Source organism: Phalacrocorax carbo, chromosome 2, assembly GCF_963921805.1.
Source record: "Phalacrocorax carbo chromosome 2, bPhaCar2.1, whole genome shotgun sequence".
Classification (NCBI taxonomy): domain Eukaryota; kingdom Metazoa; phylum Chordata; class Aves; order Suliformes; family Phalacrocoracidae; genus Phalacrocorax; species Phalacrocorax carbo.
Window position 1 is genome coordinate 145,139,177 of NC_087514.1, and position 15,065 is coordinate 145,154,241.

General features: G+C 41.1%; 1 protein-coding gene across 1 annotated transcript in view; it reads right to left on the minus strand.

The window, feature by feature from the left end:
- The window catches only part of CUBN (cubilin), a 156,260-nt gene that overhangs the window by 12,461 nt on the left and 128,734 nt on the right, over window positions 1-15,065 (minus strand). Inside the window, exons 57-59 of the mRNA XM_064444709.1 lie at window positions 11,789-11,989; window positions 9,335-9,464; window positions 8,185-8,402 (exon numbers count right to left, since the gene is read on the minus strand). Of these exons, the coding sequence (XP_064300779.1) occupies window positions 8,185-8,402; window positions 9,335-9,464; window positions 11,789-11,989 (549 nt within the window). The remainder of the gene's footprint in view (window positions 1-8,184; window positions 8,403-9,334; window positions 9,465-11,788; window positions 11,990-15,065) is intronic.

Here is a 15,065-nt window from a genome sequence, read left to right on the forward strand (position 1 = left end):
AATCCTGTCCTCCTCATAAACAGCTTGCCTGAGAACACAAAATATCAGAAGAACTAGGGCACACACTGTCATCACTAATTGCTTTTGGTGAGAAGCATTAATGAAACTAAAAGGCTGAAGGACCATTCAGAGAAGAAGGAATTGAAGGTTCCCTATGGCAAATAGAAATAATTACAGTAGAGAGCAAGCACATGTTTCTTTGTTAATAGTTACGTCCTCTAGATATGGAACAAAGATGAAGCTGAATCTTTAAAGCTGCCTGCCTTTGAAGCACAGCCGGGGGAAAGGTGCATTTATACAGGTGGGGATGCTATGAAAGGAAGCCTGCTGAATAGTTTTTAATCTGTCAGAAACAGCTAAACCAATGACACCTCAAAACACAACAAACTGATCTTGCTGTCCTTTCCTTCTCACTTAAATGAGCACCAGAAATGTTTACGAGAAGGCAGCAAAGTTCAAATAACTGTTCTAGTTCTGCTTGAACAGTAATAAGATCCTCTCCCAGATATCTGAATCACATTAGGTATCACCTAGAAGCATCCCTGGGAACTCTAGGCTTCTCTCTGATCTGAACTAAAAATCAGAATAAGCAAAGATTAACTCTGCCAAGACTAATGCTTCTTTCCTGACAGGTCTTACTTCCAGTGTGGAGGAGTGGCTGGACTAATTGTGGCTGTAATAATTATCTGATAGCTTGTTTAGATCATGGCTTCAAACAGTAAGGCTTGGGAGGACATAGGGCTGGAAAAAGGAATAGTACTGTCGTACTTTGTCTCATGGCTGGTACTGAACATTGGTAAACCTTCACAAGCTGAGCTGTAGCGGTCAGTTCCTGTGTTTGGCAATGGCTGTACAGACATCATGACTTTGCATGGCAGCAGGCAACAGTGCTCACCCCGACAACAGTGCCTGCAACATTTCAGGAGGACATTTCTGAAAGCACACGACATTTTAGTCCTCAGCTTAGCCTTTACACAGAAAGGGTTTTTGACTGTTTTGATGGCCCGGCAATGGTTCCAGCAGTGACATTTAGGACTGTAAATCCCCAGTCTCCTGCTTTAGCGGGAGTTCACAAATGCAGTCAGATGAAGTTCATATTCTTAACTTTTTAGACTATTGGCTGATCCCAAATATAACAGTCCAGACATGCTCTGTGCCAAGCCTGCCCTGGTTCTGCAAAGCTGTAATGTATGTTCCATCCTATCCATCTCCTTGATGCTTGTCTGAGAGACCAGAGGCAGACATGCAGTCTGGCCTCACTCTAACACTTTCTCATACTGCACTAGGGTCCTGTTGGCATCACAGCTGCCCAGGCCTTTGCAGGTCTCTCTTGAGATGTGAATCAGAAATGTCTCTTCAGCCTTTGTCTGAATGCACCAGCGTGCAGATTTTCAGCTGAAGCAGTCATTGGCTTTAGTGAAGCTAAGACAATTCATACCAGCAGAGTTTGCCCACAGTTGTGTGAAGTGCCTTTAATCTGAATATCCCATCGGCTTTTAACTGTTTAGTCACCTACAATGTTATGCTTAATCACTGTTTCTGAAAACTATTTTTCACCTCATTTTTTCAAATCAGTCAGACATGTCTTATTTACAAGTCTACCTCTCTTCTTGTCTGTCCAGTTTGAATATGCAAGGCACATCTATTTATTTTGCTTTGGGAGAAGAAATATCACAGACATTAAATAACTGACATTTCTGAGAGGCATTTGTAGACTATCCCTTAGCTCAACTGTTGTATTCTTTTCAGAGACATTGAAAAGATGTATTTCAACACCACAAGTGCTTTCTAAATTTAGTCAGATTTCAAGCTGATGCATATTTTTATATTTGATCCCCAAAATACATTTAGAAACAGTCCAGGAATTGTGACTTATGAACATATATTCTGAGCTTGTTATGGATGTTCTTATTTTCAGGGACAATAATAAGATCAAAAAAAGATATTATTAGCCACTACTTATTAATTATTTTAATAGATTAAGCTGATCATAGTTAAGCCATGACAATGTGATGAATCTGAAATGTATAATATTAATGTGTTATATATCTGGTAAAAAATTGTGTGAATCAAAAGCCCAAATAAATTTTTGCAAGAAGGCTTGTGAGTTTCAAGCAAATTACATCTCAGCTAGACTCCACAGCACCAGGCTCTAAGTCTGGGTTGGGTATCCTGAGATACACCTTTGGACACCTGTCCTAATGGGCTGTGAAATCTTTACTAGGCACTGCTGCTTTTCCAAAGACATGAGAAAATGCAACAGCATGCACATGCCGTAGTCAAGGACATGTTCTTCTAAGATTTTGTTGTTGGAGCGAGAAAAATTTGCAGGGAACCTGAGATTCAGCTGTGCTGAGTCCTTTCCCACCTAATAGGCCATAGCTGATGTTGTCAGTACAGGTGCCTGGTGCCACCTACAGCAGATGCTAACGTTATTTACATAAATCAGTGCAATGAATTACTGCTGATGGTGTAAGAATTTAGAAATTACTCACAAAAGAACACCTAATCCTGACCTATGCAAAAGAATAACCAAACCAATATTTTACACCTTATATTGCCCATTCAGAAGTGGGGTTTTTTTCCAGCAATTCTGAACAATCAAAAAATCTCTGCAGCAACTGTGCATGCTGAGCACTGCTGAAAATCTGCACCTAGAAACTGAATATGGAGTAAGCCAAGCTTTCAGTTTGCAGAGCAGAACTGGACTTAGAACTATATCAAGCAAATATTTTGTTTTTAAAATGAAGTAACATAAAAGTGCTGTGAAAATTCTACTGGATCAATTTTTTTAAAAGTACATTTTAATTTCATTAAGCGAGAGCATAACAGTAAATCCATTAGTGATAGACAGTGTATTGTATTTCAAACAGGAAACAAGTAATTCAATACACAGCTAATAGAATAAGGGAAGATGGATACCTCTGGGTGATTTATCAGGTAAGTTACAGATCATTTTGTCAGGAAGAAAAGCATAGAGATTATAATCTATTTCTATGATATGCATACTACACTATTTATGTAAATTACCTATTAATGCATTTTTCTGGTATATCAGAGAAGATTCCTTTTCCCAACTGTTTTTCTTCTAAACTCTACTCACTTACGATTTTTTTCCCCTATGTAAAATCATTAATATTCATTCAATAGAAATGCTCATTTGACTAAAAGGACAGAGGCATCCCTGAGGGAAAAACTGGGCAAACTGAGGACAATGCAGAGGACGGGGTGTTTAAGGACTTCACATTCTAACAGTCTAATGGTTGCCAAAGGTTTTGGAGGAATTTCTTCTGCCTTAGAGCCTACATCACTAATTTTCTCATTGTTGCCACCCTATTCTTCTTGCCTGTCTATATCCATCTGGTTTTCCTCATCTTGTGTTAAATCATAGTCTCTTTGTGACAGCAGATTGTTGCTTTATTCTGCCTGTGCAGCGCCTAGTGCAGTGGAATCACGGCCCATGAGCTCGTAAGCCCCAAGGAAATGCAAACAAAGGACAACATTAGTATTAATACAGTACAACATACTGCTCTTTCACAAAGTATAAATGTGAATTTCTCCTGCATGGTCCCAAGAGATAGTGTAAAAAAGGGGAGGAGAAAGAGCTGGCTGCAGCTTGAAGTTGAGCAGGATTTAGGGCTGTAGAGAAAAAACAGGCAGTCCTTCTGCCCTCTTCCATCCCACTTTCCCCACTGTCCCAACTCTGTTTTGGTTTTGCCTCTATTGTATGAAGAAAGCTCAGGAACGGCTTTCCCACTTGACCCACTTATCTAAATATGTGTAACACTTTGCTGCTTGTAAATTCATTTGGATTCCTCAGACAGCCCCCGTGAGCAAACCTGCCTTTCAGAAAACCCCCTAGACCCTTCCCTGATGATTTAGAATGTGATATATGTGGCAATATATGTTTAGAATGTGACACTCTTGAGGGCAGAGAGGCCCTGCAGAGAGATCCAGACCAATTAGAGAGCTGGGCAATCACCAACCGTATGAGGTTTAACAAGGGCAAGTGCCAGATTTTGCACCTGGGGCACAGCAACCCTGGATGTTCATACAGACTGGGGAACGAGAGGCTGGAGAGCAGCTCTGCAGAGAGGGACCTGGGGGTTCTGGTCGACGGCACGTTGAACATGAGCCAACAGTGTGCCCTGGCAGCCAAGAGGGACAACCGTGCCCTGGGGTGCATCAAGCACTGCATTGCAGCTGGTCGAGGGAGGTGATTGTCCTGCTCTGCTCTGCCCTGGTGCGGCCTCACCTCGAGTGCTGGGTGCAGTTTTGGGGACCACAGTACATTAAGGATATAAAGCTTCTAGAGAGTGTCCAGAGGAGGGCCACGAAGTTGGTGAAGGGTTAGAGGGGAAACGGTATAAGGAGCGGCTAAAGTCACTTGGTTTGTTCAGCCTAGAGAAGAGGACGCTGAGGGCAGGCCTCATGGCAGTCTGCAGCTTCCTCACAAGGGGAGGAAGGAAGAGGGGCAGGTGCTGGTCTCTTCTCTCTGGTGACCAATGACAGGACCCAAGGGAATGGCAGGAAGATGTGCCAGGGGAGTGTGGAGCACTCGAACAGGCACCGAGCCTGATGATATTCAAGAAGCTCTTGGGACAATGCCCTCAGAGACGTGGTGTGAATTTTGGGGTTGTCCTGTGCAGGGACAGGAGTTGGACTCGATGATCCTTGTGGGTCCCTTCCAACTCAGGACATTCTATGATTCTATGATATTTTTCATTACTGAGACAATGGGGCTATGTAAGTGAGCACAAAAAGCTGCAAAGTGAGAATAATGTGTTGTTAATAAGGTCACAGCTACATCTCCTGACAGGGGTTGCTGACTCTTTAAAAATAAGAAAAAAACCCAACCCTTTTATGTCTTCTCAGCCTTTGTATCATAAGCCTCAGAGGGATCACAAATTGGCATGAGAGGGTTACCCCACTGCTGGATAGGAATAGGCAGAAGCTCCATTTATCACAAAAGCATGTGATAAATGCTATCACAGCAGGGATGGCAGAGGTATGTGCAGGCTCTGTCCCTGCCAGCCAGGGTCAGCTGAAAAACTCAGGTCTCCTCTTAGAGCTGGAGAGATAATGAGGAGATCTTTGGTGGAGTCACAAGCTCAGTACATGCAGACCTCATTCTTTGGGGAGAGATCTTAGCTTTCCTTCCTTCACAGAGACATCTCATGTAACCAAATAACTTAAGCTGCTATTGATTTATCTCTTCTCATCCTTTTATTGATTGCCTAGAGGAGCACACAACTCGCTGTGGAAAGGAGGTATAGTTCTCATTTTACAGTCTGAAAATAACGGCAGAAAAAAGGTCAGTGGTGACTAAGGTAAGAGGATTCTTTCTTTGCACAAATCTAACATGTGGAGCAGGCTGGGATCCTCCAGTCAGCCCAGTTCACCAGCTCAGCCTGAGAGCATGTCCAATGAATCAAAAAATGAGGTCAATAAGTGTCCAAACTTAGCAGCAGAGACAGTGAAACTAGAAACCCTTTGAATTGCACCAACAAGGGCCATATGCTCCCCTGCCTCAAATGCAGCATAACACAGAGTCGATTACGACAAAGAATGCTGCTTGTGAAATGTGCACTTGATATTATATTGCAGAGCATATGGAATAACATGCTAAAGGAAAAGACATTTGACAGAAAGGGAGAGATATTGCTGTACTGTCAAATCCATACCATTTCATACTTTCTGTTAGTCTCCCTTTTGTGACTAGTGGGGGGCACCTTAAATATTCTAGCGGGTACAGGATCAGTGATGTAATAAAATTGTTTTAATTAAAACAGAACATGTTTTTCTACAGAAATTTCAGGGTTTAACTCTTTGAATGCCTGGTTTCTGTCAGTCTTGCTAGGCTTCTGTGAGTTTCCTACTTCACCTTCTCTCTTCCCTCCCACCATAATGTTTTTCACATAGACTCCCTACTAATAAAATTCACAAGAGAGAAAGAATGCATAACTCTGGATTTTGGTAGTACCCCTGAGAGAAGCCTGGTCAGGAAAGAAATTGGAAAAGCCTATGAGGAAAGGAAATAGTTTAGTTTGCTAAAAATGAGCATACTGTTTCTGCTCGCTTCTTTCCAATACATAATCAGGGTCAGTCACAACATTAAACAGAGAGCAATAATTACATTATCCAGTTGTGCTTCTCTAGGGTAACTACAGAATAATGCGCTCATTTTCATCCAACAGAGAAAAAGGCTTCTTGTTTCTCTACAGATACCATCTTCCTTATCCAAGAGATTTATCATTATTAATTGTCATCTGATTGCATTTATACTCTTACAAAACCACATGGGGTTTATCTTTTGACAGACGTGAGGGAGCTTCTCTAAAGGAACATTTAAAATAGCAGGCTTTTAGATCTTTATGGTTTTATTCTCTTTCATTTGAAGCAGAATCTCAGACCTCATAGTACAAAGATGTGTCACAGTTTTTCCTGGCTCTATTTTTCAGACAAGTCAAACTGGGAACATTTATAGGACTGTGACTCATGTTTTCCTTTTATAATGTACTTTTCTACCTTTTGGCCATTCTGTACTAACATGGGACTGTCAGGATCCTTCCTAATGGCTGTGTTGTTTAGTCCTGTAGCTTGTTTCCCACAGTGGAGAGAGATGACCTACCATTAAGTAGTTTGCCACCATGGGCTTTTTGTCACACAACCCACATCTCCGCATGGCCATCTTTTCCAACTTGCAATTCCACTGCTCCTGAATAACCCGTGCAACATCACAACCTCCATTTCCTTGGGAGCCTGCAGAAATATCCCGCCAAAAAATAGCCTAATAGATACCAAATTTTATTCATAAAAGGCTTCTCCTCACTCTAGGAAACAATCAGGCTTGGTACTGACTCAAAGAGCCTGGCCTGTGTTCTGTTGTGTGCTTAAGCAGAATCTCTGGCAAGTTGAACAAATAAATCTAAAGTCAGTGGCTAAAAAAATTGACTATACGCCAACAGGAAGAGCGAGAACTTGGGGAGTTCCTGATGATCTCACCCTGGAAACACAAACCCAGGCTGGGGGTGGAACTCTGACAATTGATACCTAAGAGTTTAAAGACAGCAACACATGAAGCAACATTATGTTACTTGAAATAACGGTCCACAAGAGTGGTCTTAAAAGATTCTCATAGTAATTACATAGAGTGAAGTGAAGAAAGAGTTAATAATAGTAATGACGTATGGGAATATTTTTCTTGGCAAAGCCTGTAGAACCAGTTATTTTCCTTATCTGTAAATACTTTCTCAGACTGTATCAAATGAGAAAGTTGCTGGCAAGGGGTTGGGAGGGGATTCAATGACTCAGCAGAAGACTATGTTTGTTCTGCTACAAAGGCCTTTCATTCTGACCTGTCTGAGTGCCAGCTTTGTAAACCAGACAATTACTTCTTTCTAGATCACAAAAACATTGAGTTAATTACACAGGAAACTAGTAGCGATGACATGCAAACAATTTACATGTAAAATCATTTGTTGCTTATCATCCCTGAACAATTCAGATGTTATTAGAAGGTAAAAAATTCCTTTTACACCTTGATCTTAAAAATAGACTACTGGGCTTAAACTTTTTTTTAAGGCAATAATTACGCTTGCCCATGATTATTGTGTCCATCAAAACATTTAACATCCAGTGCCTTCTCACAATGGTCCCCATTTACTTATGGCCAGCTAACCAGACTGATCCCCAAAATCAGTAGAGATTAGCACAGTCGTGCCTGGGGGGGAACCCCAACCTTAACTGAACTTAACACTTTCGTTTTTAAAAAGATGTGAGGTGAACTGCAAGAAAATGGAAATTGAGGATAGATGGAAAGGAGGCATCTTTAGAACAGCATCAACCTTTGTCAATGGAAGAATGAGAGTTCACAGGTCTTGCCAGATTTCCTCCAAAAGAGAGGCCTTTGGGTGCTGCTAAGCCTTCAATCACCCAAGTACTCTCTATGCCTTCGGAGAGGCAGGAAATGGTTAGCAAAGAATAAAAGGAATCGGGTCAGAACCACGGGTGGAATGCAGGGATCCCATAAGCCTAGAATTTAGCTTAGTTCACTCAATTTTTACAAAATCAGAAACATTCTTCTGCTCCTAGCACCCTTAGTGAGTGAGACCATAACTGCTCCTCACCAATGGAAATTACTTACCAGCAGATTCTTGGGGTTGAGTCTGATAATACTCTTACCTAAGGTCTCCCTGAAAGATGCTTTCCATCCTCTGTCTGCACCAAAGAAATCAGTGTTAAACACCAGGAACAAGCTATTACTGGAGCTCTTAATATTTGGAGGCAGTTCTGAGCCGCAGAATTTCCCAAGAAGAGGAGCGTGGGTGTCTAAGCCATCATACACAGCCACGTAATCTTTGTAGCAGGAAGGAGATATTTCAAGCTGGAAGCTGTTGAACCTGTAAAATACACTTGGAGCTTTAGGTATCACATTTTCATTTCTATTCCTGTGTTATGTTTGGTTTTAGTGCTTGAGGACATGTCCAAGTAGTAACAATAGCCAAAGCCATACACAGATGCCACAAAACATTTCTCTTCAGGAACAATCAAGCAGAACTATTAACTGCATGGCAAAACACTCCAGCCAAACAGCCTCCAAGAAATAGTGACCCTCACCCACTGGGCCTCTTGCAAGGCAAGCTGTCAGCACACCTCAGCTTTCTGTGAAGCAGCAGATCTCCCTTGTGCAAAAATACCCTCTCTCAGTTCTGCAAATTGTTTAGCTTGCAATTTCCTTGGGCATGTAAGAGGCGTATAAAATGCAGGCTCAGAGTGCAGCCCAGCTAGGTCTTCCACTTACTTGGGAAATGTTAATTCACAATCAGCATATATATGACAGAAGAATGTAGCTATCTTTGAATATCTCAGTGGCAAGATTTTGTGGCAGCCATATCCCTCTTTTAGGCAGGACAGCACACACTCAGAAGTATACTCTTTCTGGGTGGGTATTATTACTCGGTCTGTAAAGTGAGTACCAGCATTCTAAAAGAATTTTTTTTTTTCTTATATCAACGTATAGGAGTCTTATAACTCCTCAAAGGCTGATAGAATTTAACTAAAAGCATGAGCCGTATGTTTACAATTTCTTAGCCCTCTTGCTAACCAAAGTGGGAAGTTACAGTTGTGGTGATGTTTTGCACATAACAAGTTACAGAGAAAGATATAAGGGATCCTGAAGTTGATAAAGGGGGCTTCAGTAGCCATTTCTCATTTTAGTTCAGCTTTCCCCTTGGAAAAGGAAAGATAGAGAGAAAATTATCAATAATAGCTGTCTAATTGGAATCAGAGACCTCCCTGCCCCCCAGTGACAAGCTGAACTTGGATTACTTACTTGAGGGCCACTATTTTGCCATTTCCAACTGTGATGTAGTACGAGCAATTCATGTTGTTGTGATAATCAAGAACTGAATGGGCTGGACTGCTGATAACACCAGCAGAGCCATTGAAAATGCCACCGCAAGCTGTAGAGGAAACAGAAGAAAAAGAGTGATTACTGCCTGAATACCAACTTGGTCCTGATTCTCATATTTCTTGCAGGAGCTCGTGTTAGTCCTCTTTAGCCATAAGGAATGAAAAGCCCTTGATAAATTCAGAGCAGTCTTCACTGTCATGCCTAGAATTGTTAAATGCAGAAACATCTATCAAGTTGTGCTCTGCAGTGGAAGACTAGAGTCAGTATTGAAGTAATAGATTGTAACTAGTCCATACCAAATGGCAATGACTCCATGTTTGTGCAGTAAAAGATTGAGCCTGATTTCAAGTATGCTGCAGCAGGACCAGGGAGCAGCAGGATGGGGAGGGTTCCCTGTGCAGCAGGGTGTCAGGTGTATCTGGAGAAGCCCTGTACCCATTCTAGCTTGCCAAGAGAAACCTGACTAATATGTAGGAAAAGAAATTCCCTCATCCAATCCCAGCCCCATGGAAGCCTCTGAAAGTTTGGCACTGACACAAAAGCAGCCACAACTGCATGCATAGCCCTGCCCCTGACTTTTCTGGAATAACTGTACACAGACTCTCATCACCCCTCAACCTCCTCTCAGGGCTGGGATATTACTGTAGCGTTTGTTCTCTGCAGAAAGGCAGAGAGGAGTCCCAACATGTCACTAACTCTGGGGACTGTTCCTTACCTTGCCTTCTGCTGGGACTTGCCAGCAGTGCGGGGTGGCTGAGATGGAGGACTGCATACTTGCTCTCTGGCTGAGATGCAAGTTAAACTGCAGCTGTGAAGTAAAGCACTGCCTGGCTTCTCAGGGTTTCACACCATGGATGCCGATGAGGCCAGGATGTGGCTAATGTTTGTTCCCAGCTTCAGTGCTTGAGGGAACAAAAACTATTATAAAACCAACTCTAATCTCCATTGTTAGCTCCAGCCTTTATTTTATAATCTTAACTTGGCAAAAACTTTTCCCTGCGTCCTGTGGATAAATAGCTTAAAGCCACACACAGCTTTTCATGTTCTAAAGGACATGCCGTTGCCCAAGCCATGACCTTAACAAAGGCAGTCCCATACAGGGTGCCGCTGGATACAGAGCCCCTGGCTCCTCAGCCATGCTCAGACTGGCAGCCTGGAGCACTGGCAGATAAAGGACAGGAGCCAGGAGGATAAAGAATCAACATTATTCTACACTAGGAGGGAGAAGCCTTTTTCTTTTTTTTTCGGCAAACAATACAACTAGAGGGAAGAGGAATGTTAATTGCTAGAATCTGCTTTGTATACAACAAGCTAATAAGGCTGCAGTCATGTTTCTTAAATGTCAGAAGTCACAATTCAAATAGCAGCAACTGACTTGAGTGAGTTATGAAGGTCTTTTCCATGAGTAACTGCACATTGTAATTTCTCAGTGCCCTCTGTCTTATCTGTATAGGGCCTTTCATTTTATATAAAGAACTTAGCCTTATGCTTTTTGCTGTGGCTTTGAACATGAGGAATGCATTAAGGGAAATACCAAAGTTAAGAACTTTTCTCCGGAGTTAGAAACTTAAATAGCTTTCAAAAATTGAAGTACTGTCTCTACAAGTTAAACCTAGAAAATATTAAAATTGGTTTTGAAATTAAAATTAACCTTTTGGGATATTTATATTCATGCAGATGTAAATTCTAAACTCAGTTGGAAACTTATTTTTCTAATACGTATCTCCTTTTTAAAACAAAAGAGATCTCATGTGAATTACAAAAAGTTTTGATTAAAATATTTATTAAAGAATAAAAATATATCTAGATCCCAATTTTTATTTACATTAATACCTAGCACTGCAAGAGGGTCATCAAATGGAGGCATACAGCTGAGTTCTTTTAAAGATCCTGCTCTGGTTTCCACGAGGTATAATGTAGTTTAGGTATAACAGATTCAGACCATTCTCCTGTATGTGATAAAACCTTTTAAATAAGCTCAGTTAAAAAAACTGGTGATGATTCTCCTTAAACATTGTAAAAAAACCCATGACAACAACAACAAAAAAAACCATGACAACAACAACAAAAAAACCCTGCCAAAATGGGTTGCATTTCTTTTCTACAGAAAATAAAAAGTGTTTTAGTTCCTGACGTGGTCCCATGTAGTGTCATGAAATGAGAACTGTGAGATATCACATCAGTCAGTGACAACACACACCAAACAGTCCCATGTCCTGGTCATGAGGGCTCTTTTGGGCAAGTGCAGAGGGAATATGAACCATCTACATCCATCCAGGGCATTCCCAAAATGAGATACTACATTTCCCACACTAAGCTGTTATCCAATAGGAGTATTTCCACCACCTAAAGCACAGGACAGTGGCTACTCACCAATTGCTCTGTATCTTGCCTGGAATCCAAAGCCTGCAATGTGGGAGTCAGTGTAGAAGTTGAGCAGCATAGGTCCAAAGATGCTGACGGGGGCAGGGATCTCATTACCACAGAGTGTGATGAGAGGATGCGGGGTAACCCTGGTCCCACTGTAGATGCTTACTCCATCATAAAGACAAATTCTGCTCAAGAGTGCTGGGGCTGCATGGAGACAGAAGTGTTAGCAGCACATTTTCCATGTGATTTACTGAGCTGCAAGTATATAGACTTCACACGGGATAAGAATTAAATTTTATATTACTTTCCATTCCAGGATCTCAGATATTATTTTCTTGCTGAGGAAGCAAATGTCAATTTTTTAACATGCAGAAAAACTGAGGCAGAAAAAGGCAAAGAGACCTTGTCTATAAGACATTGGACTGGTCTCATTCAACACATCTTACAATCCAGAAAAGGCTCCAGACCCCTTGAGCTCTTGGGAGTTCATAGTTGAGTGAATGCCATCTATGATATGAGAGGACATGACAAAAGCATGGACCTCCTCTGCAGATCAAAGCAATTCACCTTGTGTTACAGGCAACCAACTACCTGGTATTTCTTTCCCCTAATGTAGAAGTCAGCACTCAGTGCATGTAATTTTAAATCATTAAGGGTGAGAATTTGGGAAAATGAAAAAAATCTATACACTAACGTGTTTTAGAGCTGACTTCTTTCTCTCTGAATTCCCTCAAAGTTTGGAGTACCAAAATCCAGATTCTTCAGCTTGACTCAGAAAACAAAAAAATTTAATTTAATTTTGCAGTTCACCAGTGAAATTCTGTAAGTGTGGCAGGCAGTGGAGATTTGGAGATGACTGAGCAAGAAAAGAAACAATGACTTTCAGGAGCAAACTACTTTAGGGGTAAATTGGTACATATAGTAGGGTGAGTGAAAAGCGGCCCATTCAGAAGCACTAAGAAACACAGAAATGGGAAAGATAGCATTCTATATTTTTTTCCAATTGGTTTTCAGTTTCTCATTGAGGTTAGTTTTCTGGAGGATTGATCCCTACCTTCCTGACTTTCTAGCCACCTCACCATTTGCAACCAGATTTGACTGAGATGAGAGATCTCAAATGAATTAAGTTCATATAAGTTTCATGAAGGTCAGTGGCTGTGTTAGAGTGCCAGAGGAATGTCCCCAAAGAAGGACAAGCTGTGCTTTCAGCATAAGGGCTGTGAGTTTGGGCAGAGCTCCACTGAGCGCCCTGGGAGCTCAGAGCCAGCTGGGAGCCACGGGCACAAGGAGAAGTTAGTGGTATCCAGGGTGGTACCACCAAGGGATATATAGTTGCAGCTAGAGAGGTTGGGTATCATCTGAGAGCAAGAAGGGAACCACGTGGGTTATGCAAGGAAACTGGATTAATGCTGCCAGTGAAAAACACAGTGCACATCTACCGAAAACCAAGCTTCATTAGTTGTTAGGCATATAGAACAACTTGGTGTTTTCTCTGTCTGTTTCTTCATTATTTACAAGCATAATGGAAGCTGGGGTACCACATGTTTATTGAGGTTATCATGTTTAGCAATCTATTAGCAGCAATGGGGCAGTTACTTAAATTGCAAAGAATTAATCGGGAATTATCTAAATTTAACAGGAGAGCATCGCAGAGGAGTGATTCCTGCAGATTGTCCAGTCAAAACAAGCTGCTTCCTAGTGTTGTAGCAAAACAGGATGACAAATAGGAATGGAGTGATAATTCTGTTTCACAAGAACAAGAGAGTCTTTCCAGCAGCCAGATATATTTTAGAACCTCTCTGAAATTATACATTAAAAATTCTTTCTCAATTAAGACAATGTATTCTAAAATGTTTTACAATTATGCGATGGGGAAATATGGTACTAGTCTCACTCTAATAAGAATAACTAAGCTGAAAACGAGCAGGCACATCAGATAAGTGATTACACTGTTAATTATAAAATAATTTAAAATGTTCTGTATGTCCTACTCTATTATGAGAATACTTGATAATGTGATACAATTTAAAAACATTATCAGTTTTAAAATACAAAGAAATGAAAAAAAACCACAACAGACAAGTGCAGTTTCAGAATGGAAAAGATTTGAGAAAGCAACGCAGGTCCCTTTCTGGAAACACTTTGAAGAAAGGCCTGAAGTGAAATGGATTTCTCTGCAAAGCAAACATCCACAATACCCATCACAAGCTGTTTTGAACAGTTGCACTGGAAAGAACAAGATGGTTGACATAGGATTGTGAGCAAAAGGCTTAATTTCTAGTTTTGAAACCTCATTGTTTGGGCCAATATAATTTATGACTCACAAATCCTGTCAGCACAGATGATTGTTTGATCTCTATCTTGTAACTCATCACTTGTTTACACTTTTCCTTAACCTCTCACCATACTAAAAAGCATTATTTGGTAAATAACCCCCAGCCTCAGGTTCCTCTATCCTATCTCCTCCTGTCATACTTCCAGCATCTACACATACTCAGTACGTAATCAGCAGTTCTTCTTTGTGGTTCATTTCCTCTAATTCTGTCATCTTTGATCTTTTCTAGACCAATTTCTGTCCCTTGCCCTACAATTAAACAGCTTTCATGAGTCTCCAGAGATCTTTTCTTAGCCAGATGTCAGACCCACATCCTCTTTGAGCTGACAAGCACTTTCTGCATAACTAGCCCTGTTTTTCTTCATAAAACTTGTCTACTAAGAGCTTTTGCTCATCCTTCTGGTATTACTGTATTCTCCCTTCTGATTCACCCATGAGGATTCAATGAGACGTCTCTCCTGCCTTTCTCTCTTTATCTCCACATTAACTCTGTGTAATCTCATTTGCAAAGACAGATGCAACTACCATCTCAATGCTGATGACCCCATAAGTCTACTTCCCTCCTCCAGGCCTCTTTCTGTTCAGACTAAAATCTTATTTGTCTCAACAAAACCATTCAATAGGAGAGCTTTTTCCCCCCCCTCAAGTCTTCCCACACACCTTTCTTTACAGCCTCATCATTTTGCCTGCCCTCATGAGGTCTATGCCTATGATTTGGCTCTCTCTAGGTCTTCACATCCAGGCTAGATGTAAATATTGTCAAGTGTTTCCAATTCTTATCTTTATTGAAAACTCATTCATATCCTTCTACATACCTCTGACTCTCACCCAAAAAACAGTGACTTTTCCAACATGGATACTGTACCATCCATTCCTTTAGCCTTGACACTATTTCTTCCAAATACGGCTGGAGACATCAGTTATTTGGCCTGACATTATGAACAT